The sequence below is a fragment of the Gallus gallus genome, chromosome 14 (genome assembly GCF_016699485.2).
Source record: "Gallus gallus isolate bGalGal1 chromosome 14, bGalGal1.mat.broiler.GRCg7b, whole genome shotgun sequence".
Classification (NCBI taxonomy): domain Eukaryota; kingdom Metazoa; phylum Chordata; class Aves; order Galliformes; family Phasianidae; genus Gallus; species Gallus gallus.
The window spans coordinates 8,144,393-8,170,501 of NC_052545.1; the positions used below are offsets into that span (position 1 = coordinate 8,144,393).

At 44.6% G+C, this 26,109-nt stretch overlaps 1 protein-coding gene and 1 non-coding gene across 3 annotated transcripts in view; both read left to right on the forward strand.

Annotated features, from left to right (window-relative positions):
- Nucleotides 1-25,878, forward strand: part of XYLT1 (xylosyltransferase 1) — a 146,320-nt gene extending 120,442 nt beyond the window's left edge. Inside the window, exons 6-11 of one of the 2 annotated variants that reach the window (XM_015294533.4) lie at nt 2,551-2,767; nt 4,780-4,956; nt 8,309-8,571; nt 11,929-12,124; nt 17,510-17,843; nt 25,246-25,878. In XM_015294533.4, the coding sequence (XP_015150019.2) occupies nt 2,551-2,767; nt 4,780-4,956; nt 8,309-8,571; nt 11,929-12,124; nt 17,510-17,843; nt 25,246-25,568 (1,510 nt within the window). In that variant the 3' untranslated portion in view covers nt 25,569-25,878. The remainder of the gene's footprint in view (nt 1-2,550; nt 2,768-4,779; nt 4,957-8,308; nt 8,572-11,928; nt 12,125-17,509; nt 17,844-25,245) is intronic. The other variant, XM_015294534.4, reaches the window with a different exon arrangement.
- On the forward strand, nt 3,306-3,391 carry MIR1644 (microRNA 1644). Its single transcript, NR_035135.1, has one exon. It is a non-coding gene; the product is annotated as a microRNA 1644 (primary transcript).
- Nucleotides 25,879-26,109: the final 231 nt, after the last annotated feature.

The following is a 26,109-nucleotide window of genomic DNA, read 5'->3' on the forward strand; positions in this document are numbered from 1 at the left end:
TTCCTTGAAAGGCCTATGTGGCATGCACATGGCACCTTTTGCTTTCCCTCAGGAAACATCCAGTATGCTTAGAGTAAGATCTTTCTTCCCTGAGTGCCACCAAAATTGCTCTTGCCAGTGCAGCCAGTAACATCAGTCATCCTGGAGCAGAGCATGGAGAAAAAAAGAAAGCCTCATCCACCTTTTCCACTTCGGTATGCAGCTCCGTGCTCCACATGCCAACAGCACAGCCTGGGCTTGCTGGAACAGCCCGCTGCATCCTCAGGCAGGATCCCTTCACTTCTGGCAGATCTGAGCTGTGCTGGGTCCCCTTGGCTCCCAAGGAGCGTAAATGGATAACAAGCAGTTGCCCAGTGGAGAGCTCTAACTTCGGAGTTCCTTGTATGAATTGCTGATTAACAGATAAAAGGAAATCATCTGCTATGCAGCACGTTGCACTGTTAGGTGTAATAACTGTGTGTAAAGCAGGCTGAGTGAGCGTTCTGAGAAATGCCCTTTTCTTATTTGTTTGTTACTGCTATTTAGAGCCTGATATGATGTTCCTGGGAAGCATCGCTCAAGAAGCATTAGCACAAGGGTTGGCTTTTGCAGGTCCCAAGGCCTTTGCTGCTTTTCAGTTGGACTACATTGCCTTCCTGCAGGATGGATGTTGGAAAGCACATTTAGCTTTCTTCTGATAACCTTGTTGAATAGGATTTTAGGACTACAATTTAGTGTGAAAACATCTGTGCTACCAAGAATGGTCTTTCTTCGCTCCATATGCCAGGATTTTCTTGTACAAGACATTAAAAAACCATAGAACTGTGTATGTTTGCAAAAAAAAGAAGCCTTTAAACCATTACAGAAAACATGAAGCTGTGAGTCCGGAGTTGTTCTTCTCATTTTGATCATGGCTGTGTTCTTCTATTGCCAATTTCAGACAGTAAAGCTAAAGTGTTTGAGGATTTGTTAGCTATAAACCCCATCTTGTAATGCTGGCGGAGACAGTTGTGAGCTGAGGGGTTTTGAAATGGTCAGGCATTCTTCTGGGTTGGGGGTTTCTTTTGCATTCAAAAACCCTTCTGTTAGAAAATGTGAATACAGGGTGATAAATCAGTAGAGATAGCAGATGGAAGAAATGACTTCATGGGAAAGAACTTTACATCCTGTTTAAATATGGTCGATAAAATCCTATTATTTTCTTAAAATAATTAACTCAAACGAGTATTTAGTTTTGAAGGAAATAAATAAATGACCAAACTTTCAGGCACATTAATATTTGATTTGGAGATAACTGCATAAATATTGAATTTGAAGATTACATTCCAGAGCACTGCATTAAAATTGCAAGACTTTTCTATTATCCTTCATAATGGAACATGAAATTAGAAACTTGTTCATGGAAAGAAAAATTCTGCCACTCGCATCCACACATTCTCCACGTGGTTGTGTTAATAGGAGAGAGACATCGCTATCAGTAGGACTTCCGGATAGACCCTGAGGTCATTTCTGGTCTTTCTGAAAAGTAATACACAGTGTTCATAATTCTCATAGTTTTTTCTTGGTTCTTTGATTACTACAGAATGACACTTTAACCAGGGAGTTAGCCTTAGCCTGCGAGGAGCGAGACCCCTCATCTTGGCCCATCAGCTTGTGCGTCTTTGTTCCTGCGAGCAGCCTGGTTAGCTGCTGTCTGCTGTTCCTTGGAATGCAGGGGATGTGTTCAGCACAGCGCCTTGCCTTTATTAATGCACTCAGCCCCCTGGGTAAACCTGTGCTAATTCATGGCAGTCCTGCTTCCCTTTGGGGGAAATTATTCTGAAAATGGAATAACAAATAGAAACCTGTGTCAGACAGTCCCCAAACGTGTGGGCATACAGTCCAGCATGTTTTCAAGCACAGATTGATTTTCCAGCTCCTTTTTCTTATTATATTGGTCTCAAATAATTCATTTCCATAACACTACAGTTCTGCGGTTGCTCCTCGTGTTCATGGTTCAGCAGTAAACAAAACATTGTTCCCTGCAGACTTGAAAATGGAGCAAACATACTCATTCTACAGCAAAGAGCAATGCAATTGTATTTCTTCCTAATTAACTACACCCCTGTAGAAAAATTCACGGGATAATAACATGGAAGGAAATTGGTCATTTTGCCTTTATGTACAGTTAGCTGTTTTTCAGCCGCACCGCATTTATTTGGAGAAGCCAATGCACAGATTGGTTGCAGTTCCCCTTTGCGTTACGGTGGTTCCCCAGTGGTTTGCAAAGAGTTAATGAGCAGTGCAGAATTTCGTGCTGTGGGGCACTGTAATGTGCACAGTTTTGTCTTAGGACAGCAGAAGGTGTGAATGATGTTTAAAAGCAATCTGTTGTTCTTTCCACTGTATCCGAACATATAACTGATTAATCATTTATTAAACCCCTCTGTGTTATTTATGAGCAGAGCAGAAATACAAACAAGTGACCTCTTGGTCCTGGTTTGTTTGAGAAAGCAGCTTCTTTATTTGTAGAGCTGGAGCCCACAGCAAAACACAAATGAGCGTTTAACGTCCGGCTTTGCTTTCCCTCAGGTTCATTAGAAAACAGGGGCTGGACCGGCTCTTCTTGGAGTGTGACACACACATGTGGCGCCTGGGGGACAGGAAGATCCCCGAGGGCATCGCGGTGGACGGCGGGTCGGATTGGTTTCTCCTCAACAGGAAGTTTGTGGAGTACGTCACTTTTTCCAAGGACGACCTCGTAACGAAGATGAAGAGGTTTTATTCTTACACGTTGCTGCCTGCTGAGGTGAGTTCCGAGCGGTCCCTCTCTGTTTTCTAAAGGGCAACTTCTGTGCACGTCTCAAAGATGGCAAAGTGCGAGGCTTTTTCTGATGTCAGTGGGCTTGGGATCATCCTGCAGTCAGTAATGAGAATTTTACTCTCGTGCTGAGTAAGTCTGTTAGCGTTAGATCTGCTCGTGCAGTTTGTTTGTGGGATATCCTTGCCAGGACTGGCTTTGTTTTATACTTCTAAGCCTATTAATCTATCACTGAACAACCAGAAATCCAGCCGGGTGTGCAGATTGTTCCTCCACAACGCCTCTGAGGGCTGTCGGAGCTGGCACATTGTCTTCCTAAGTAGCTTTGCTCACTATTACCCATCCCTTCTGTGTAAAAACAAAAACTCTACAAACAAAGGTTTATTGTTCCATTCAAAACTCTGCTAGAAGGCATCGTGGCAGACCAGCTCTGTCACTCAGGGATGGCTCTGGCTACAAGTGTTGCAGGTCAGGGGCACGCACCAAGCTGGCTCTCACACGTGGCACTGTGTCGGGAGATCACACAGTGTCCCCAGGTAGCGCTGAGCCCAGCAGGCAGTGCTGTGCCAATCTGGCTGCTCTGTTGTGCAGGGCTGTGCTCCCAGGGTGTGCAGAATGCATCCATCCCAGCAGCACCTCACGACTCTTTAAGGTGACAGCTTTCCTCCTTGCCAGCAGCCCCTGAACGCTGTGAGGGATCAATGAGTCTGATCTTGCAAATTTAGGCTTATTAGCTTGCAGTGGAACGCGGTGATTGTCATCTTATGATAGGGGTTTATTATTCCACACACATGTTGAATAATTCTGCTTTAATCCCATTTCTGTTAAAAATCACCGTTTCTCTCAACTCTGATAACCTTTTCATCCATTATCTCAGAGAAATTTCTGTATCATTATGAAAGGACACAGGGCAATGGGTAATTGGGTAAGGTTTTTTTTCGTCCTCCCGCTTGAATGAGAATGGATGCCTTTATGGGTTTAACCAAACAGTTCAAGCATAAAATCCGTATTCACTGGGCTGTCATTTAACATTAAAAGGGTAGGGGGATTATTTGGGGGGCCAGCCATGCTAGTGTCATGCTGATTATTTATAGATCTTGCTGTTGCTGATTTTAAAGAGAAGTCACTGCTCCTAAAATTGTCTCTTACAGAGCTAAATTTCATCATATTCCATAGTTTCTATCTACAAGGTTTTCTTTGCAAGATACGTGACTGGCTTCTTAAAATCACCCTGCCTTCACTGACCTGTTAACCTGCTATATCAGTCCCCATTACACATGATTTATGTAATAGCTGATATTATGGAGATATAATTAGGATAGCCCAATAGGAGTTCCTTGCTGCCTTGAGTCAGCAAATAAAGACTTATGATTTCAGACGTAATTGCGGAAGGCAGAACGTCCTTCTAATGCCTGGGGTGAGCTGAGCTGTGTATTTCAGTGCAAGCCCATTCAACCAGCAGTGCGTTTCGGAGTGTTGGAGGTGCACAGACCCACGCGGGAGCCGAGACTTCTTTTTATTCCATAGTAACCAAGTTGGTGGTTAAGGTTTGTGAATTGTCTTAGGGAACAATTTGAGATTTATCATCAACACTGCTAAGGAAAGTGGTCATAAATCTATTGGGCCATTATGACTAACTTAGAGAAGAGAAATAATGGGAGTATCTTAGAAGTACCCATATAGCTGAAATAAGAGTAAAATAAGAGAAGCTGGCACTGGTGCTTCTCCTGGAGTCTGGTGCCCAAAGCTGACCATTGCAGAAGAGCAGTTACTCTGTGCTGTGTCATTGTGGTGTGGCCTCAACCACAGCACACGGTGATTTTTTCAGACTCTATAAAATGCGTATGTGCTTTTTGTACATTGCAAAATGGTAGAATTCATTATTTCTCCCATTTTGAAGAAAAAAAAACACTACATTAAGTTCAGACCCCCGGGTTGCAGTGAAGAAAAAAAAGGAAGTCCAAAGAGCTGAATGTATTCATGTGTTCTGTATTTTGCAGTCTTTCTTCCACACTGTTCTGGAAAATAGCTTGTTCTGCGACTCCATGGTGGACAACAATCTGCGCATCACAAACTGGAACCGTAAACTTGGTTGCAAGTGTCAGTACAAGCACATTGTTGACTGGTGTGGCTGTTCGCCCAATGACTTCAAACCAGCAGACTTCCACAGATTCCAGGTAACTGAACCATTCTCTTTTCTGATACCCACAAAGGGTAGGTATACCCAAGCAAGGTGGAGAAAGAGGTGTGAGGATGCAGTTACCTTCAGTCTAGGAGAAGGAGAAATGTGTCTTTGTATTTTAGCCCTTGAGACATTGCTGTGCAGCAGGGCCCCAGGGTTGTTCTTTGGACTGCATGGCATTGGTGGACCTGCTGTGCTAGAAATGAGGGAAGCTTGACACCCATCACACTGTACCAGTTGGGTTGATTTATTCTGTCAAGTTCCAGCTCAGGTGCCTTCATGATTTCATGAAAGTCGTGGCTTAATGTTGTTAAGTGTTCCTCATCTTTGGAATAAAGCTTAAAAATTGACTAGAGGCTTGCATAGCACAAGGCAAATCAGTTTTCATTATTGTACTCTTAAACACAATTATATTTCTGTTTGCCTCATGGTTCTGGGAGCCAGAGTTAGGAACTTTTGGTCAGGCAGGCTTGGCAGGACTGCCTCAAAAAGTTTAATCAGTTCCTTTGTGATACCATATCCTCAAGGCAGACATGAGAGCAAATCCTTGTGCTCAGGGGAGCACTCACTCTCAAGACTGTATCTGGCCTGTGTATCTTCTGTTAAGAATGAACAAGTACTTGTTTCAAGGTCACCAGATTTGCAGTTCCATCCCTCCAGCTCTCGAGGCTCCCTGCATAAAGCATGTTTGTTCAGGCTATGTGTGGGACGGGGAATGTGTTACCCTGTGGCACAAAAATGACTGCTCCAAAACAGAGACTTTTCTTTATTGTGCTGTGCTGCCCACCAGACATGGTTGAAGTCAGAGACACAGGCGGTCAAAAAGGAGCAAATGAGATGTTATCTAGGAGGGGCTCTGCTGTCCCAGACTCCAATCCCAGGAAAGTCTCCAGCACAGAATAAATGGGAAGCCTTAAAATCCTCCTGCAAGTTTGCAGAGGTGGATCTGCTCCAGGCTGGGAAAACAACCCACAGCAACAGTTGGGTAAACTGAGTAGTGAGGGAACGTTCAGCATTAGAATAGATGTTAAAGGCCCCTTCTGACACTGTGCCTGATGAGAGATCCCCTCGGATGAGCACGCCGTGCCAGAAGTCTCACTTGTGGTTCCCACAGAGACACAAAGCAAGCTGCAGAGGAGGAGATCAGAGAGCCCACAGCATGTGCTGTCTGAGAGTGAAAACGAACATCCTCAAAAGAATTCTCAACCATCTCAGGCGCTTTTGAACTCCTTGGCATGTCTGAATATGAGCAAGGCAAAACAAAGGATTTTAAAAGCTGATGGTAGTTGAGTAGTATATATGCAGTAGTATACCTGAAATTGTGTCAAGTGCAGAGCAGATCTCTGTGAGACCGCTGACACGGAGGTGTAGGGTGCCTTCCCCATCCCTCCTGCATGTGGAAAGCTTTCAGAGCAAGGCAGTGGGAGGTGGCTCCAGGCACAAACTGCTTGGCACCTGCAGAGAAGAAGTACTGTTGTCATCTGTGCCATTTATATTTGTGCACAGATTATATTTGTCCTCAATTCTCCTGGTTCATGTCAACCAGACATTTGGGCATAATACAGCTGCTGTCTCACATCCTTGGTATCCAAATGTGTGCATTGCTTCCCTAGAAGCTAGCCCTGAGACCTGGCTGATGCTGCTGTCTGGTCTAGACAGTTCGTTCTGAGCAGGCCAAAGCAGTGTTCAAGCACCAAGATAAATAAGAAGTGCCTTCAAAAGACTGTGCGTTTCTTTCTGAAAACATACAAAGAATGGACAGCAGGGAAGGAACCCAAACTGTGCAGTAATGCTGATGTCTTTGTGGGCTATGAGGATAACTGCTTTAGAAACCAGACTTGAAAGAAACTTGTGTCTGGTCCAGTTTTAGATGAATCAGGTGACAGCACAGTTGTCATTATTTTGCCCAAAGTTACAGTGACCGTTTTACTCATGTTTACAATGATAAACCAAGCAGGACCAGGGTGTGGGGTAGGAACTGGCACACAGTAATCCAAACACAACATTTAAATGTTAGCATTCTTTGTTTTGACCGATGCCAACCAGCAGTGATGGAGTATGGCTCAAGGGAAAAGGCCAGTTGTTGTTACCAGTCCAGGTAAATAAGTCCATTTTGTCTGTAGGGAATAGTCCAAGCTATACAGATGCAGACTTCATCACACCGCTTGCCCTCAGAACCAGAGAATGAGCCCTACCCTGTTTTATTCACTAGCAAAAACTGTCTAAATAGCCTGCTGCAGCTTTGTTTTCTCTAAGACTGCGTTCACACGTTGCATTAGCCATCGTGTCTGTTACCTGTGAGAGTATTTGCCTGCAGAGTAGTCTGTAAAGTGACTGAGGAATTGTGGCTGAGTTTTAAAAGCACAGCTCACCATGTTGACTTCTAGGGTTATCCCAGCCATTATTTCAAAATAACTGACCCACTTGACCACGTAATTGGATGAGTGAAATGATGGAGCTGTGCATTATTTGTTCTGTCTGTCCTCAAACAAAAGGGATGAAATGCACCATAGATAGAGAGGAAACAATTTTAATTTTTGATATTTATTTGGCCTTTTGTCACACTCAATATTTTTCTCTTCCAAAAATGCTTTTCACACCAATAAACAATGTACAGTGCTCAAAAATCCCATGTCCAAGAAACAAAGGATGCTTTTCTATCAGAAGAGTAACAGTGCAACACATGATTTTCCCTAAACCGCTCAGTTTCTTTTGATTTTTTTCCATATCCTACATATTAGTAACAGCCATAATGCCTCATTTGCCTTCATTTTAATTCTCTAAAATGATTTAGCATTTTTACCTCGTTTGAATGCAGTGCTGCCTGAAAATTCAGGAAGATATGGTTGTTTGTAATGACAGCATGCTGAGTAGAGCTGCAGACTGTAATCACCCTGTTCCTTTGAGGTTTCATGCAATGGGAGAACATTCTCTTAACATCTCGGCATAATCTCCACCAAGTCAAGACAGCCCAGTGGTGGAGGACCTCCCAGGGAGGCACTTGAAGCCAAATAATGGGAACCTCTGCTGTGCTTCCCCTTTGGTCTGATCTGATCCTGTGCCTTTGCTGGTCATTGAATTTGTTCCCGATGGAAAAGAAATGTGTTTTGAAGGGGTGACGCTGAGCCCAGGGCAGAGCACTCCTGTAGGGCTGGCTGCCTCGGGGGGACCTCGGGCTGATGTGCACCGGTGGGCCTCACATCCTGGCCAGAACCATCTGCATTTTTGTTGAGTAATTGCATAGCTTTTAACTGAGTCTTAACCACAGTTGCCGTTCAAGCCCCCTTTAGCTGCAGGGAAGTGCTGTTCACGTCCTCAGCTTGTCTTTTCCTTTCACCTCACCACAGCAGACTGCCAGGCCAACTTTCTTTGCCCGCAAATTTGAAGCTGTGGTGAACCAGGAGATAATCGGCCAGTTGGACTATTACCTGTACGGCAACTACCCGCCCGGCACCCCTGGCCTCCGCTCCTACTGGGAGAACGTGTACGACGAGCCCGACGGCGTGCACACCCTCAGCGACGTGGCACTCACCATGTACCACGCCTTCGTCCGCCTGGGCCTGCGCAGAGCTGAGAGCTCCTTTCACTCGGCTGGGGACAACAGCTGCCGGTCAGTTGGGCTCTTGGTCTTTTTCTGGGTGTTTCTGAGGACAGAGGGGCACTGGAGGAGGTTCTGCTGGGATGTGTTGGCTGGGAGCTCATAGGCACAACAGGGCCAGGCGACTGCAAGTGTACAGCTGTGATTTCCAGGAGTATTTATGCCTGCAACGAAGTGTTGGTTGTTCAGGGTTGACGTTAGGTGACCTGTTTGCTGCACTTTTAAGGAGCTCCTCTGCAGCCTGATGAGGACTGACAGGATCCAGTCGGGCACCGCTGCCCCCGCTGCTGCATTTTCTTTATTAATTTCAGCGAGTGTATTACAGCCGCAGCTCCTGAAGCCTCCGTGTGATTGCAGCAGAGGTCATGCTCACCTCTATTATGCTTACCAAAGCAAGGACAGGATTTCAGAATTAATGTAAACCAGGCGGGTTAATGGTCTTTGCTTGTTTGCTCCCCTGGGTGCATACACGGAGCACAGAGAAGTGCTTGCTTGAGCAGGGTTTGCTTGCTTGCTGCAGCCGTCCGTGCCAAAAATGTTGCAACAAGTGGGATCCATTAACGTCAAATAAATAAAATGTATGTGTATATAAATACATACATATATATAGCAAATAAAAGCCATATTCTAAATTCCTTTTTCATGTATAAGCCTAGCAAATAGGAATTCAGTATAAAAATGTTTTGAAGGGAGAATTTTTAGAGTCAGATTTGCACAGTGAGGGTTTACCTCGTGGTGGATGCTTGCTGCCTGCACACACATCTGAAGCTGCTTAGGTCCAAAGCTGAGAGGGTTCATCTTTTGAAGTCTTACTTTACAGACTCTTAATTCCTCCCTCAAAGTGTATTTTTGGGACCCTGCCTTTTGTAATCTTAATAGAAAACACATACAGACTTAGCTAGCAAGCATTTGAGACAGTCCTTGTACTTTGACAGATGGAGTTGGCCTCTCTTGTGTTCTTGAATGCACTGTGACTTTCTTAGTCGTGGAAGCGCTGAGCAATGTCCTGTTTAGAAAGATGTGGCAATAAGTGGTCCTGGTTCCTATTACAGCTTTGCCATTTAAGGTTAGCAGTACAGAGCAGTAGGAGATCAATAACGATTAGTTATAAATAATCACTAGTAGTGTAACTTCCTTATATGAAATAAAGGCAGACTGGAAGAAGTCCTGGGGTCGTTTGTCCTGCAGAGTGAAGGCAGCAGTGAGGATGGGAGCTATGTACAACCAGTACTGAAATAATGTAACAATTACATCTGTGCTTATTCCTTTTGCTGGTGTTCCAGTGATGATTTATATCAATAATCAGTATCATTTCTGGGGAGCTTTTCATTGCACAGGAACTCAAGGTGCTTTTCAAGCTTGCTTCAGATTATAAATAGGGAAGTCACGTCATCCACTGCTGATTGCAGCTGTCCTCAGGATAAAGCCTGGCTGCCTTACAGTGGGCCGCAGCCCCACAGACAGCTCAAGAAGGAATTGCAAGCAGTGATAGGGAGTGGGGGCTTTGTTTCATATCTACCTTAGCCCCCTCAAAGTGTCTGTGTCCAGTTTAAATCACAGAAAAGTGGATGATCATCAGGTTACAGTTCACATCTCTTTTCTATGGATATTCTCTTGTCTTTTTGCATGTGTGCATTTATGCACTTCCTCCTTCTCTCATGATTCTGCATGTCTCTAAAGCAGTGACAGCAGGAATGCATTAGGGCTGAGCAGCACCTCCTCAGCATTCCCAGTGCCATCAGGGCTGTCAGCAGCAGGAAGTTAGCTGATAGCAGTCACCAGACCAGCTCATTTCACACTGCTGCAGGCGCTGCAAGGAAAGCATCCACCACTTTGCATCACATTTAGAGCCAGTCCCATGCTGCTGCCTGCAGCTGCCTGGCACACATCTGTAAGAAACTGCCTTGCACACTGTTCTAACAAGGGGCAGCCTCGGAAAGATGTGCCCCCTGCAAACTGCTCAGCTACCAAATTAGATTGCAGATCTGCATCTTCAGTGGGAACAGCGTTAATGTGCGCTTGAGATTTAATTTATTTCTCACCATCTCTAGATGTTTTTACTCGCTGCTGCCAAGAGACAATTTAGTCAGACTATTTCAAGGGTATTGTAAATATTTGCTGCTGCACATATGAAACAGGAGGCCTTAGTGCTCAGCACAGAAGTCAGATTGTTGCTGGTATTGGCTGCATAGCTGTGCTGTGTTTTCACTCGGTCTGTCACTGCTGGCCCTGTTTGTAGCCCGTCTTGCTATGTTTATTTCTTGGGCTCTAGAGACTTCCTGCTGGCTGCTGCTGGGTTAGGGTAATGGAAAGTCATTCTTGGTTAGCTCTCTTACCACTAGCATGAGGAGACAGTCCTCGCTGACATGAATGGGGAGGCTTGAGACTGGTTGGCTTTGAATGTGTTGCAAACACGCCTGATAGACAGTTAATGTCCCTGCTGTGAAGTAGCAGATGACTTGATTTCAGAGTCGTGAACATATTTTTAGTTATTAATACATCTGTGTGCACACATGCATCATTTCAAATCTTACTGGGACTACAGCAGACAGTTGACCATAGATGTTAATAATCTGAATCAATGACTACATTGTCTCTAAAATCCAAACTGTAGCAGAAAGCTTCCAAGTCTCCCAAGTAGCAGTTTTGTTTGACCTTTTTTTTTCAGTTTCTTTTTAGTTGTGAGTAAAAAAAACTGTGGCAAGAGTTGTTTCAAATCTGTAAAGAGCATGAAGTGTATTTCTTAAAATATGGGGACTGCACCCCAGCTCCAATAGCCGCTGCACAGCCCCACCAAGCACTGCCATTGGGAGTGCATGGGGAGCAGATCTGTGTGCAGAACAGCGTGGGGCATGGGCTCACCCTCACCCAGCCTCGCAGCACCCTCTGCTGTCCCCAGCCTGCTGCTGTCCTGCTGTCAGGTACCATAGGGACTAACCCTGCTGAGGGCAGAAAGAAAGGAGAGCATCCAGTGTAGGGCAGTAAGCACATTTCTTGAACATTGTTTTTTCTCTGCTCGTCATTTATCCATTTAATCTGATATCTCTGGGTGGCACATTTTACTCAGAAGAGGTAGAAGGGGAGGGGTGCTGGCTGGAATGGCATGGAGAGGTATCTCCTAAAGAGCTTGTGGCTGTGGATAGCTTCTAAATGAGTATATATTCCTGCTGACATTTTCTGTGTTTCAGGGTAATCAGAACAGCCTAAGAATGTTTGATAATGAGTCATGAATGCATTTGAAATCTCTTAATGTACAGCGGTGAATCTTCTAGTTGAAATGAATGCTTCTTAAGCCATTAGCTCCAAGTAAATGGAGATTTCATGTCTCTCTTGTGTAACTGATGAGTGTGTGTATGTGCTGTTTTGCAGATACTATCCCATGGGCCACCCAGTTTCCGTCCACCTTTACTTCCTTGCTGACCGTTTCCAAGGTTTCCTCATCAGACACCACGCCACCAACCTGGCCGTCAGTAAGCTAGAGACTTTGGAAACATGGGTGATGCCAAAGAAAGTCTTCAAGATTGCAAGTCCGCCCAGCGATTTTGGAAGATTACAGTTCTCAGAGGTGAGTATTCATAGCCACTCATTCACACTGCTACGAACCATGGAAGAGATTATGTACTAGTTCAGCAGCCTTTGGAAACTGCATTTCCATGTAATTTGTAGCTGAGAGTGGCTCTGTAGTGCAGTGCAGTTTCTTTATGAAAGGCAATATTGTTTGCCAGCCCAGTCCATGGTTAACTCTCACTTTTTATGTTACTCCCGGTGTCCCCTCATTCCCTCTTTGACAAACTGAAGGCATTCACTGTTGTCAAAGGGGCTCAGAAACTTACAAAGTTTTGTGACTGTGATCGTTGTGACTGCTGTGAGAGAGATGTGGGAGCTGAAAAATGCCATGTTTCTGCAGCTCCAGATGGGAGCAAGGATGTGGTAAACGTTCCTCCCAAGAATATGCTGAAAACAAGCCATGAAATTAGTGATAGTCAGGCACCAGTGCCACATTTGAGCAGAATACTAATGTTGTAACATGAAAGAGAAAATCATCACAGTAGTGGCTGAGATTTCCCACAAATCCTGTTATTTGTTGTAGGAATTTGTCTCAGCATCTGACGTACAGTGTAAGAAGTGTACCCTAGAATATATCAGGAAAGTTGACCACTAATAGAACCTGACATCTGTGTTCTGTTTTAAAGATACAACTGTCTGAGCAGTTAATTTTGTAATTTTTCTTGTTAAGCCACAAATTTCAATTAAGGCACAAAATTGATTGAACAAATGCATTCCAGTCATTATGGCCAAGTCCATAAATTACCATCTTCTTGGGCAATTAAGAAATGCCTGGGTTAGATTCAGTGTTTTGGTGTGCATGGCAAATCCATGACATTAATGTGCCATTAAGGAGATGGATGGAAGGTGTGTTTCGTTTATCAATGTGTCTGATGGTAGACTTGCCATTTCATGCAGTGATAAATGATCGTACAAGCTTTAATTCTTGTGATTTGTAGCAGTACTTCTGCTGTTTATTTGGTATTTTTTATCTCACTTTCAGCTTGATGCCTTCTCTGAGTCCTCCTTTCAAAAGCAACAGGGCTGGCAGCAGGAACCTTTTTCTAATTGCGTGATAAAAACAAGAGCATTAGCTCAGTATTTTAGATCTAGAATAAAAGTATTTAGAAGGAATACATCTAACTTCATCTCACTCGCTCAAGGAGAGAGCGCTTATGGGACCAGAATTTACTCTCTGGCCACTTGCCAGATCCCCTCTTGCTCCAGTGCATTAGCGCCAAACCTTTTTCCCCCCCAACCAGCCCTGCAGCAACCATAAGCCTGCTCTGCAGATGTCCTGGAGCAGCGGTGCTCAGTGTAGGTGTCCCCTGCTGGGGAAGCAGCAGTATGTCAGTGGCCTCTTTGCTGCACTGTGCCCAACACACAGGAAGAGTGTCACCTTGCAGGGAGGATGCCTGAACCCTGCTGCTCTGATGAGCCAGTCTTCATGGCCTCATAGCCCCCAGCTGGGCTGCAGGCAGACCTGGAGGGATCTGCTGCTGCAGTGACCTGTGTCAGTGCAAAGCATGGGAGGGATTTGGTCACCGGGGAGCTTTTTTCAGGCTGAGGAAACCTTTTGTTCTATTTGAAATTCAGGAAAAGAGTTTTGGTGGCTGCTTACATCTTTTCCTTATTTTTTCTCACCTAAACTCTTTATTGTCCTCTCTTTTCAGAAAAGATTTATGTTTTAAAAGACCAGGAGGTACAAAGTCAAACATTAAATTGCTTTAATTGTTTCTTAAATGTTTATCTTACTTTCCGCCCTCCATTGGCCAGTGGGCATCTCTGCCTCTGAGCCAAATGATTCTCTCAGCTACTCTGGTATAAATCCAGCATTAACCTCTTCAGCTTCAGTGTGGCTGCAAAGTCTGTCATCTGCTACCACTTATTAAAATGCCACCTCTTTTTTCAGCTCAGGTGAAGGCATTGATGATTGCAGGTTAACCACCAAAACAGAAATTTACGATTTGGGCTCACTGGGACATAAATCTGTGTGGGTTTTCTTTTTCGTTCCAAATTTCATCCCATAATTTGGCAGAAACTTGAAACTGAATGGAGTCTTTTAAACGGGAGTTTTGTCCCCAGCTTACAGCAATGGGACCTGCCGGAAAGAGCACAGACATGCTGTGTGTGCAGGCTCCTTTGTGACACTGAGCCACAACCAGAATGGCAGCAGAGACAGGTTCTCTCTGTGAAGGGCAGGATCAGCCCTTCCTGCCCTCTGCTCCTTGGCTTTGCGTCTCAGATGTTGCATTCTGAGTAGGGGATTTCACCATACACGGTGTGAACGGCCAGTGGGGTTAATAATAGTGTTCCAATTGTGTTGTGCTCCTGTATTCAGTCTTTCGCTGAGAAAGTAAAACAGCATTACAGGAAATCCAAGAAAGAAGATTTCCAAGTGTTTCCTCCTTTTTTCTTGGAAACTCCCACATCTCCTAAAATTGGCTTGTACACAATACACATAATATATATCCAATTAGTCTAGATCAATGATAACTTTTACGTGAAAGGGAGAAGATTGATTTGCTGTAAAGTACTAAAAGTCTCAGCTCAGAGTGTATCAGTGGAACACTAAGTTCATTTCTAGTCTTGTTAAGACTTGTGATTCATCACAGAGAATAAAATAAACTAGGTGGCAGGCAATTAGTGCGCATTGTGTGAACCTAATGGTCCTGTTTGTGGTGAGCAATGAGACACAAACCCATAATCAAGGCATAATTTATCTTGGGAAAATTTTATCTGGGGACTGAACAGAGATAGAATTGGTAGTTATAAGCCAGTGACTGAGTTCCAGCTTTCCAAACATCCACCGTGCACAGTGCCTGCTCTTGAAGCCCAAAATAACGGTGATTAAAGTAACGATATGGAAAAATGTCGGTTTCTGGGCCACATCTCTTCATATGTTATCAGTTCTTCGTTACTGTTTGATTCCAGCCTGTACTTTCTGTATTCCATTTGAAAGTGAAAGCCTGCTTCAAATGTCTTAAGGGGCTGTGAAAAATATTACAGGACTGTAGTAGCTTCTGACCTGTAAAATCAGGCATCTCAGTACTGGGAATTCAGCCATGTCAAGTTCAAGGGAGGAGCTACAAGCCTCTCAATAGTGCTATAAGCAACATTCTTTTTAATACATGGAGCTTCTAAAACTAGCTTATCCTGTAAGCTGTGCAGCACAGAAAGCATGTTCCCCAGCTGGCAACTGGGCAGATCCTGCAACAGATGTGTGCAGCTCCCTGCTTTCCCTTCTCCAGCATCCCATGGCCCTCAGTGAGATGGCATTGGGTGCTTCTGCCACATCTTTCACCCTCTGCTTTCCATTGTGGGATCTGTCTGCATGGCAAGATTACAGTCCCAACAAGGCTGCCCTGGCTCCCATCCTGGGACTGGAACTGCCGATGTGGTGGGTGATGGGTTGGTTTGGGTGGAGTCTTTTGGAACAGAAGGCAGAAGCCTTTGGGTGAGGTATGTCTCATGGTGGGAGGACCTTTTCCAAGAGGAAAGCTGGCAATACTTCCTGAATACTGTTCTAGTTTGAATTTCTTTGATATCTCTAGGAAATCCTTGGATAGCAAGATCTCTGAATGATGTTATTCCCATTCTCACACTGTGTGTGGTCAGAACTGCTTTACAGGGACTTCACCCATAGACTGAAACACGACCTCCAGTTTGTCTAAGTCTGATACCATTAACTGCTTTGAACATTGCTGGGTTTGGGAAGGAAGCCTTTAACGTGTTTAATTCCTGAGGATAAAGTCTGCTTTCCTGAAGGAGCAGTTCAGTAAGAAATATCAGGTGTGGCAGAAGCACTGTTCCTTATAGGGTTTTCTTTGCCCAGGAGGTTGCATGTTTGCTTCATGTGTTGTGGCTTCATTATTTCCAGGTCTCTTGAGAGGTAGTTGTGATATCACCATATCCAGTGAGGGTCAATAGAGTAGGTAGTGGGATCTGGTCAGGAAATTTTCTTTCTCAGCTTATTTCCATACATATTCAGTTGGCTTTGTCAGGAGAGTTCGCTCTGACAGCTCCTCAAGGCAGTCACTGCTGGGGTCTGATATCTGGGCTGCACTGTCAGGTTTGATTAGCTGGTGTACGAGGTGAAATACCTTGGAAATACCAGGCACTGCTGGGCTGATGGCAGAGCAGTAGAAGGCTCATTTTGTCTTATTTTGCTGTGTCATAGTCCTGTGGGAGGAATTCGTATGACGATGGATGGGTTTAGGATGTTAGGAATTTATTCTCCTGGCCTTGTATCTTTTTGCTGGTATTCCTTCTGTAGTTTGTCTGCCAAACACAGGGATTTATTTAAATTGGTCTTAGGACCAGACAGTTTCCAAAATACACAACAGTGGTAGTAAATATCAGGCAGTTGTTAAGTTTTCCAGATTTGAGGGATTTCAACATTAAATCAGGACCACTTATTCTCATCAATTAAGGTGAAATCCAGAAGAAAAATCTTTGAAGCAAATCCGCTACAATCATTTGTTACACTTTTAGGAAAGCAGGTTCTGCCTGTGACCCGTGTGAGGTTAACATGGGACAAGGACAGGGCAGCATTGGGGAAATCTTCAATATCCACATTTACTGAAAGAGAGGATCCTGTCTGCATGTGCATGGGACTGCAGAGACCATCTGAGAGGACCTCGTGGTTTCTGTGTAGGGAACAGATCGACTCATAGGTCGTCACTGCTGTTTGTTTGGAGATAAAGCCAAAGAGCACCAGGAGGACTAGTAAGGTTGTAGTACCAGGTTGGTGAAGACTTCTGTATGTCTCCCCAAGGAATAGCATCAGATGTCTGCTTGCAAAAAAGAGCCAAGGGCTTCTTCTGTTCTTCCCTTCCCACGAGGTCACTTACATCTTTTTTGATACTGATTGCTTTTGATTTGAGGTCATGAGAGCAGGACCTTGTGGGACAAGGAAGACAGACACTTAACCGAAAAGCTAATATGTGACCTTCAATACTGTGATCCACTCTGTTGCCTATTTGAGAATGGATAAAACTGGTTTGTTAACAAGTCAGGAAACTACAACAGATATGAAGAGCATAATAGCATCGTTTAATAGAGCAAATTCTCAACTACAAAAAGCCAGCAGTAGCTGGCTAGGTCTGTGTTGCAGGCTCTATCTCTCAAACATACTATACATGTTGATGTCCCAGGAGATGATAGGCCCTATGCATTGCAATAGTGTTCGGTCACTGGACTTGGTCCTTTATGGACTGCTTTCATGTGGAGAAAAGGGAGAGCTACTGGAGCCTACTACATCACTCTTACTATGATAGTACTCATCCATGTACCTTGTGGAAGTTGTTTGAGAAACACAACTTGCGTCTTGAGAGCCCGTGTTTGACACAGGAGTCTCAGCTTGCGGAGGTGATGCTAACAGCCGTGTGGTCTCTGATTTCAGATTGGCACAGAGTGGGACGCCAAGGAAAGGCTGTTCCGGAATTTCGGAGGGCTCCTCGGGCCGACAGACGAGCCAGTTGGCATGCAGAAATGGGGAAAGGGCCCCAACGTCACCGTTACTGTCATCTGGGTGGATCCGGTCAACGTCATAGCAGCGACATATGACATCCTCATTGAATCCAGCGCAGAATTTACTCACTACAAACCGCCCTTGAATTTGCCCCTGAGGCCGGGTGTCTGGACAATAAAAATTCTGCACCACTGGGTCCAGGTAGCTGAAACCAAATTCCTCGTTACGCCTCTCACCTTCTCAAATCGGCAGCCTATCAAACAAGGTAAGTTTTGTTATTTGTTACTGGAATAATTCAGTTATTTTGTCCGTATTCATTGTAAATGCCACTGTTAAAAATGAAGTAGTGCAGCACTGGAAACAGCGAAAATAGAGGAATATTATAAATAGTAAATCAGACGAAATTGTTGCACCAAGACAAGTGAAGTGTCTGTATCCAGCCTGTACAAGACAGCCACTTTGAACAAAAGTCTATTTATATCTCTCGAATACACACTGTTCAAAATCCAGGGAAATTCAGACTCAGAAATAACAGCTATCATAGAAGCCATCACTTAGAAAAACGGACCCTTCTCTGAAGCTTTGCATTCACATTTGCTCATAAAGAGTTACGGGCGTTCAAACAGTTATCTTGGCAAAGGCTGTGTGTTTAATGATAAAAAACATTAATATATGAAATACTGAATCAGGGAAAATAACCCTAGGCCAGAGCTACCTGACAAGTTGTCATGTGCAGGCATTCACTTCTGCCTGATCCCTGCCAGAGCCTGCTCAGTACATGCCAAACACACGCATTACAGAAATAGCAGTAGATGCAGCAGCCCTGCTGTGTGCAGCATCAGACCCAGTCAGATTTTTCAGAAGGAAACCATTTTCTTGCCCACCACAGCAGCGCTGAGCCACCCCGGGGCCAGCAGCAGCCCACGCACTGGGTGCTCAGCCCTTCAGACAGGTATGATGGGCTGGGAGAGGGAGTACAGTCTGCAGCCACACCTGTTCTCTTATTTGCCGTGATCAACACAAGTTTGTTGTTAGGAATGTCTTTACTGTTCTTAATGCGCTCAAGTGCTTCCATCTACTTAACAGTAATATTCCTAAATTGAGAGATACATGAATGGTCCTTTTAAGTTTTCAGAAGTTCTTCTTCCTGATGAGGCAGCAAATAAACTGAGTCGGGCCTTTACCTTCCAGCATGATGTGCTGCTTCTGTAACACACGCACCACCAGACAGCTGCTGAGCGCTAATGCCGCCCTTATCGTGCTCAGCAGGACCCTGATGCTATACATTTCTCACCAGGACAGCCGACATGCTGATTTCTTCTTGTAGCATTTGGTGACATCGTTTCTTAAGGAAAACTGAACCGCAGACAACCTGCTGCTCTTATTAGCTGCCAGGCAGTGATACGTTTTGAAAAAACACTGCATGTAGAGAGAATTTTAGGTTAGAAGCAGCCCTGCTTCTAAACGTGGCTGTTACACATTCATCTCCTGCAAATGAATGAGTTCCACATTCTTTGCTAATTTAACAGTTGAGGCACAGACTGGATTGAAAACGTGGCACGTAGCCAGCAGCCTTGCTGTGTTTTGCTATGTGAGTAGTGAGCAAAGCCAAGCATGTGTGAGGCTTCAGCCCAGCATCCATGCTTTGTGGTGGGAAGGCAAAAGCCCTCTGGTCCAAAGGCCAAATCTCAAATAGTTCCACTGGAATCAGGGAGTCGCTCCATATTGCCACAAATAAGAAAGACAGAGTTGTCCCATTGATTCACTGAGAGAAGATCTGGCTCCTATTTCTTGTTAAAGAGCCCTATTCATATGGTAACGAGAATCTACCGTAGGAATGAAATACAAAGCCTGGGAACAATATTATCTAGGAAAAGCCTCAGGAGCGCTTTGCTGCTGATGCTGGGATGCATAATCTCCCTGTGGCTGAGGAATGAAGGTAAAGGAGAAAATTAATTACAGGGGCAGAGAGAGACACTTCTCTGTAGTTATGAATGATATTTATAATGCAGATTTGTTTGTTTGGGTTTTTTTAGGGCTTTCTGTCTCAGTGATGTTACTGTGCTCTGTGCTGGCAATTGTCATTTAGCTTTGATTTCAAGCTGTTGTCAGTTTGTCACCACTTTATTACTTAAATATATTTCTCTGCGCCAAATAAAGGCATTGTGAGAATACGACAGAAGAATTAGAAGTTCTAAAAGAACAATTTCTGTTACTGTTGTAAACAATGTGAAAGCTGCCAAAAATCCTCTAAAATGAAGGAATAGTATTATTGTCTTGTCCCGACACTGAAAATAAAACATACATCAGCCTCAGCCAGGAGTTGTCAGCAGAAGAGAGAAGTATGTTTTATTAGGGATTCAAGTTTTGTTCTTCCCTCAGCCCGAGTAAAAAAGAAAAGCTCTATAGCTCTTGTCAGAAAGGTTTCCATTGCAGATAATTTGCTCCTCCAGAAGCCTTTTTCATACACTTTGACTATGATTTGCTTCATCGGGATCAGGCCCACTCTGTCTCACACATCCCAGCTGTAGAAACCAGAGTCCACATAGGTACACACACAGCCATCTGCCCGTATCTGTGCACAGTCTGACTGTGTCTTTCTAAAAGATGTTTGCACAAATCTGGCAGCAGCCACTCAGCCCTTGTATCATGAGAGCAAGAACGTGACAGCTGTCACTGTACTTCCTACATCGCTGCATATCCGCTGACCAGCACAGAGCACAAGGTGAAGCTGCTTTCTTTCTCCCAGCACCATGAAGGGAACAACTTGCTCCTCTCTTAAATAAAGCAGAGCATGTTCATTCCTGTATCTCTCTCAAAATTCATGATTACAGTTCAAACTAAAAAAATAATTCTGGGACAGCTACCAGCAAAGACGTTTCATTTAGCAGTTTATAAAAACAGCATATGCAGCTCGTTATTCGTTTTCTGTTCCCATTAGCTTTGGCCTAGAGTCCGTGCATGCAAGTAAAGCCACAAAGGGAAATCAGGGACAGGTTTTTTCCTGTGATATTATGTCCAGATGCGTATAACTGGCAGAATGTAAATGGTTTAAAGACAGGCATTTGTTGCCCTTTACAAGGACTGGACCTATAAAAGATCCGAGATCCGTTCTTACATGGAATGACTGAGTACACTTGGAGGTTTGGGATGGTTCCACAGAAAATGAGGCTCCCAAAGCTATTTCAGCGGAAAGTTTAGAGTCCAGTATTATTTATTCTTCATTGCTCCTCTTTCCCCTCCAGTCATCCAAATCTGTGTCTATTTTCTCTGAGTTCTGTCTCTGATCAGTTCTGCCTTCAGCAGATCCTTCTGGCTCAGGAGTGCCTTCAGTTGTTTGCATGGTTGGAGGAAGGAAACAAAGTGAATTAAGTGAATTTGTCAAATAACTCATTTGGTAAAAGCAGGTTCGGCTTCACTTGGTCCACCAGTATCTCCTTCTCCTGTGTCCTGCACGGCCAGATTCTGTTGTTGTTTTTTCTTTAAATGGTGTCTCACTGTATGGCTGTGTGTGTTAGAGCCAGTTCTACTCGCTCACTGTAAGGACATGGGAGAGCTGCCACAGGCCATTGGGATGCCTCAGGCCAAGACAGAAAGGAAATGTAATGTGGAGGACACAAGACAGGGAGAAGATGGCTAGAAGATGTGGTTATACAGAAGGATGAGGGTTTCTTACTGTATGCTTCAGGCAGCAAATTCCATGGAGGTTGGATCTGCATCCCCATCATCTCTCTTTCTCTTTGCTGCATGAAGTCTGTGCAAATGCTCCTGCCAGGTGCGATTGCACACATCTCCCTGAAGCGCTGAGAGGTGCAGGGAAAAAGCCAAACCAATTCATTTTCAAATTTGAGTTTATATTCATATGAAGCTTTGGCGGTGGTCTCCCAGCTGGAGTGATGCTAATGAGTTGCCATGTGTTTAATGTAGTTTCATAAAAGCTAAATAAATTACTGTGAGCCAGTGGGCAGATTCACTTCTGGGGCAGATAAAGCCCCAGACCTCTCCAGCCAATAGCAAACATTAGATTGAAAATAAATAAAATACTTAAAAACTAATTCCCTCGAGCAAAGGAGGGAAGGAGAGCATCCTTCTGCAGAGGTGCCTTTCATGTTCGGTTCCTGATGTGTTCGCATGCTCCTGGCATGGAGCTCCCACTGCCCCACAGCAGGACAGGGAGCCTCAAACACCACCCCCATGCTGCCAGTGCCCTCCAGCTACAGCCACCTCTTTCAAAGGCCTGAAGGCATTAGCAGACACCCTGCGACGCACACATACATCTCAGAAACCTGTTAACCTAATCCATATTTATGGATCAGCTTAATTAAGTATGCACTGGGAAACCTTTGTTTTGCTGTTGGTTATTTGCAGTGGCTCAATCAATTCTAATTGCATCTATACAGATTATAAAGTGGGTGGCAACTTGTGTCAGAACTGCTGTGATTTCTTTAAATTAACCAGCTATAACATGACACATTCTTGATAAATGTAGTAGCAGGAGCAGGCAGGTCTGTGGCTGCAGGAGAGCAGACATGCCCTGGAATCGTCAGTCCAAGAAAAACCCTGCAGACGGGGATTTGCTTTGAAATTTAGTTCAGATCCAGTTGACAAGGAGTCGATTAGCTTTGCAATGAGCAAATGCAGCACTGTCTTGTTTGCTGCAAGAGAAAACAAACCAAAGGTCGATAAAAAATTACCTCTTTGCCAGAGGGCTTCAACGCAATTCAAGTAAGGAAATAAAGCTGTACATTCTGTGTTCCTTAAAAAAACCCACAGGTCTAGCGCCTTAATGTGTACCAAGGTAACCACTTCTCTCATTCCATAGCCCACTCTCTGTCTAAACTCATTTGCTTTTTCTGCAAAATGAAGAACAAACCCACACAGAACCGCTGAGATCCCAGCCTGTGCAGCTGACTGCAGGCTGTGTGCTCAGCCCAAAGAAGTTAAGCTAAGGAAAGTCGGTTGAGGAGGGAAATGCCCTCCCAGAGTGATGGGCAAATGGCAGTAGGGCACAAAAAGTAACTTATTTTTTAAAAATGTAATCTAAAGTCAGTGGAGCATTTTGCATTGGTAAGTCTTCCACCTCAAAGGACCATATGGATGTCTTTGCTGGAAAAAATACCTGGCTTACTGTCTGCAATCCAGTTAATTTTGAATTGGTTGCTGTGACTGTGGAGTCTTAAATGTCTAAAACCACATCTCAAGGTGGCAGGCTTTATATTCATTATTTTTTCATGAGCAAGGACTGACGTGTAAGTAAGCGCTTCAAAATGATGCACAGTAGCTTCAGCCTCCCTTTGTGCAGTGTTTCAGGGCTTGGGATACCCATCTCCCTCTTTTCCCAGCTCAGCACGTTACAAAGTCATTATTATCTCTTCTTTTGTATCTCTAATGCAAAGAGGAATAGCACCCAGCATCTCCCGTAGTGTGGATGAGCAGTGTGGGCAGTGAACGGGGAGGTGAGGTCAATACTTTCTCTTGTGAACTTTCGAACAAAGATGTGGAGGCTTAAGTAGAGGGTTCTGGGTTGAAGGCTTAGAATTTCCTATTGATGGATAGGTCTGCACTGAGTGCTGCTAACCAGCTCTGTTTGATGATACTTGTTTGGGTTATTTTAAAAACAAAGGGTTCCCTTCAGTTCCTTTATACACTTTGAGCACTGTTTGTGCCGGCACATCCATGCAGCACAGCGGGCTGTGGAGCAGAGCGCAGCGCTCAGTCAGCGGTGCAGAACCACACAGCAGTGTGCAGGTGGGAGAAGTACAGCGTGTCCAGCACAGTTACAGCAATAGAAAAATGCAGGAATATACATTTGTTGAAGATGTTAAAATTATCGGTGTTATTTTTGCAAAAGCAATGCCCTGACCTGAAGCAACAAGGGTCACAGACTCAGAGAAAAGATTATCTCCTGCTGCGCTGTCAGTACCCCGTCCTTCGGCTTTTGTGGCTTTCATTCCTTCCATGAAGGCCTGAAGCCTGGGACAAGTCTGAGACTGGGCAAGTTCTGTTTCATCCTGTTGTTTGTCTGGAAAAACATCTCTCTTGTTCCACGCAGCAAACACATGCACAGCAGCCTTTAATTCAGCAAGCTCTCTGAGCTGCCTATTTCAGTCAGATGATCCTGCTAGTAATGCCAAATCTTATTTGTTTGGGGATTTTTACTTATAATGCTCCTATTTAATTAATATGTTGACAAACAATCTTCCACATTTAATTGCTTCCAAAGGCGGAAATTTAATCATGTGTACTCGTTCTGTTTCTTAAACTGCAGTGCTCTGGCAGAGCACACTTCTGACATATGTGCATGGAACAAACTCCTTTTGACTAAAGTTATTCTGGATATCTACCATTTAAAGGAAAAAGGGGAGTAGATAGATGAATGCAGGAATAGTTAAACCATGTATAATGGCGATGGGGATCTGCTGAACTAATTTAATTGAGGATTTGAAGTAATGGGCTTGCGCTGCATTTGACATTAAAGACTTTGCAAATGTAACAGCAAAGCTCCAATTAAGTGTCCCTTTTCCCTCTAAATCAATGTACTGATTTATTGCCAATGCCCGAGATGCTGTCCTCTGTGTGGAAGAAAGGGCTCAGTGTGAGCAGCAAGGATATGTGGAAGGAATTGTAGACGTGAATATGTAATTCCTGGCCTCTAAATGATATCTGAACCCGGTGGCTTTCCTAGCCTGGAGCGCCCTGAATGGGTCCTTTTTGTGTTTCGAATTGTATGTGTTGGCAGAGCTGAACATATCCTCTGTGCTGCCGGGAACAAGGATGGTAGAGAAGTCAGCTGAGAACAGAAAGAAAGAGTTGAGAATTTACTCCCTAGAGGCACGGAGTGAATTTTTTTTGGAGGGTCACATTCTGGGCGTGTGAGTAGCACCTCAGCTACCTCCAGAAGTTAGCAAGCTGAAGACTGGGCTGAAGTTCTTTGAAGGTGTTATCACACTCTAACAGTGATTTTTTCTAACAACATACTGCATTTGGCTGAGGTAGAGGAGTTACTCTATGAAAAGCAACCATAATGCAAGGGAGTGTCATTAGGAAATGGGTTTGATCCATTATTCAGTGCAAGTGCTTGAAAAATGACTGGCATTAGAGAGTGCTTTCCCAGTGAGACTGGAACTTCCAGGAACAATGCTGGGGTCACAGCTCCACCAGCCCTATCTGGTCTGTCCAAGGCCATGATGCTGTCCTTCCAGTGCCAGCAATGTCACCACATGGCTTCTGGAGGCAGATACTGCTTACAAGTGTTGTGACTTCCATAGCAGGGGAAGGGGGAATCTGTTTAGAAGAAAACCAGGCTGAGATCTCTTTCTGCTAGACAGGTCATTGATAACACTTGAAGGTCTGACCACGGTTTGTAACACTTACCTCGGGTCTTCTTGAGCCATTCCCTCATTTCAAAGCACAGTCTGTGGATGTTGGCGGGGTAACTTCAGCTGAGCAGGGCGTATCTGCAGGCCTCCCCCCTGGGGAGAGAGACAACATCAGCTTTTCCTGAATGCAAAATAAGTTCCTCACAGGAGGGAACTGTGTGTTGCTCAGGCTCCAGCTATGGGCAGGAGCTGTGAGTCTGGGCCCGCCTTTTAGTTGTGCTGAACCCTTTAAACCCCAAAGATTTTCTTCAACACACTAATTTGGGGGTTTGTTTCTGCCTTTTCCAGAGGAAGCCATGAAGTATCACAGCGGGCCTCCAAAGAACGCATACATGGAGCAGAGCTTCCAGGGCTTGAACCCCGTCTTAAACATCCCCGTCAGCGCCGCCCGCTTGGACCAGGCCAAGAGGAACGCGGCGCTGGTGGGCGCCCGGCTGGACGCCTGGGTGGACTCACTGGTTGGCAGCGTCTGGTCGGCCGTGGACATCTGCAGCACCGGCCCCACCGCCTGCCCCGTCATGCAGGCCTGCACTCAGACTGCCTGGAGCTCCCTGAGCCCCGACCCCAAGTCCGAGCTGGGCCCCGTCAAACCCGACGGTCGCTTGAGGTAGCAGCCGGTACGCCCTCCTTTGGCATAGGGTTTTAAAAGGGAATTGAACCTTGCTCGTATGTGAATCTCATGCCAGGTTTCACCTAAGGGAACATTATACTTTTTTGTTACATATTGCAATGTAATTATTTCTTAAAAAGTAATCTGACAAGGCCTTTGGCACTGCTCTCTCCATCAGCTCCATTGGAGTGGCTTGGTTTGGCCCAGCCATGTGGGCCTCAAAGCAACAGCAGCATTGAGCCATGGAGAGAGCAGTGAGGGAACAGCTGCTAAAAGTGGTGTTTTTTAAGAATAAATTTGTCTGTACCTCTGCTGTTTCATAGGCTTTAATTATTTTGCTACCATAAATAAATCACAGCAAAATTCCCTTCTATTTATGCTTCCTGGGGAGGTTGGTTACTGCAGGCTGTACCCCATATGGCCGCATTACCTTACAGAACATGAAATAATTATGGTACACCCTCATTATTACTTTTTGTATGTAACATAAAGTAATTGTGGACACAGCTAACGTCTGCTGTCATCCTAGTTAGGGAATGTAA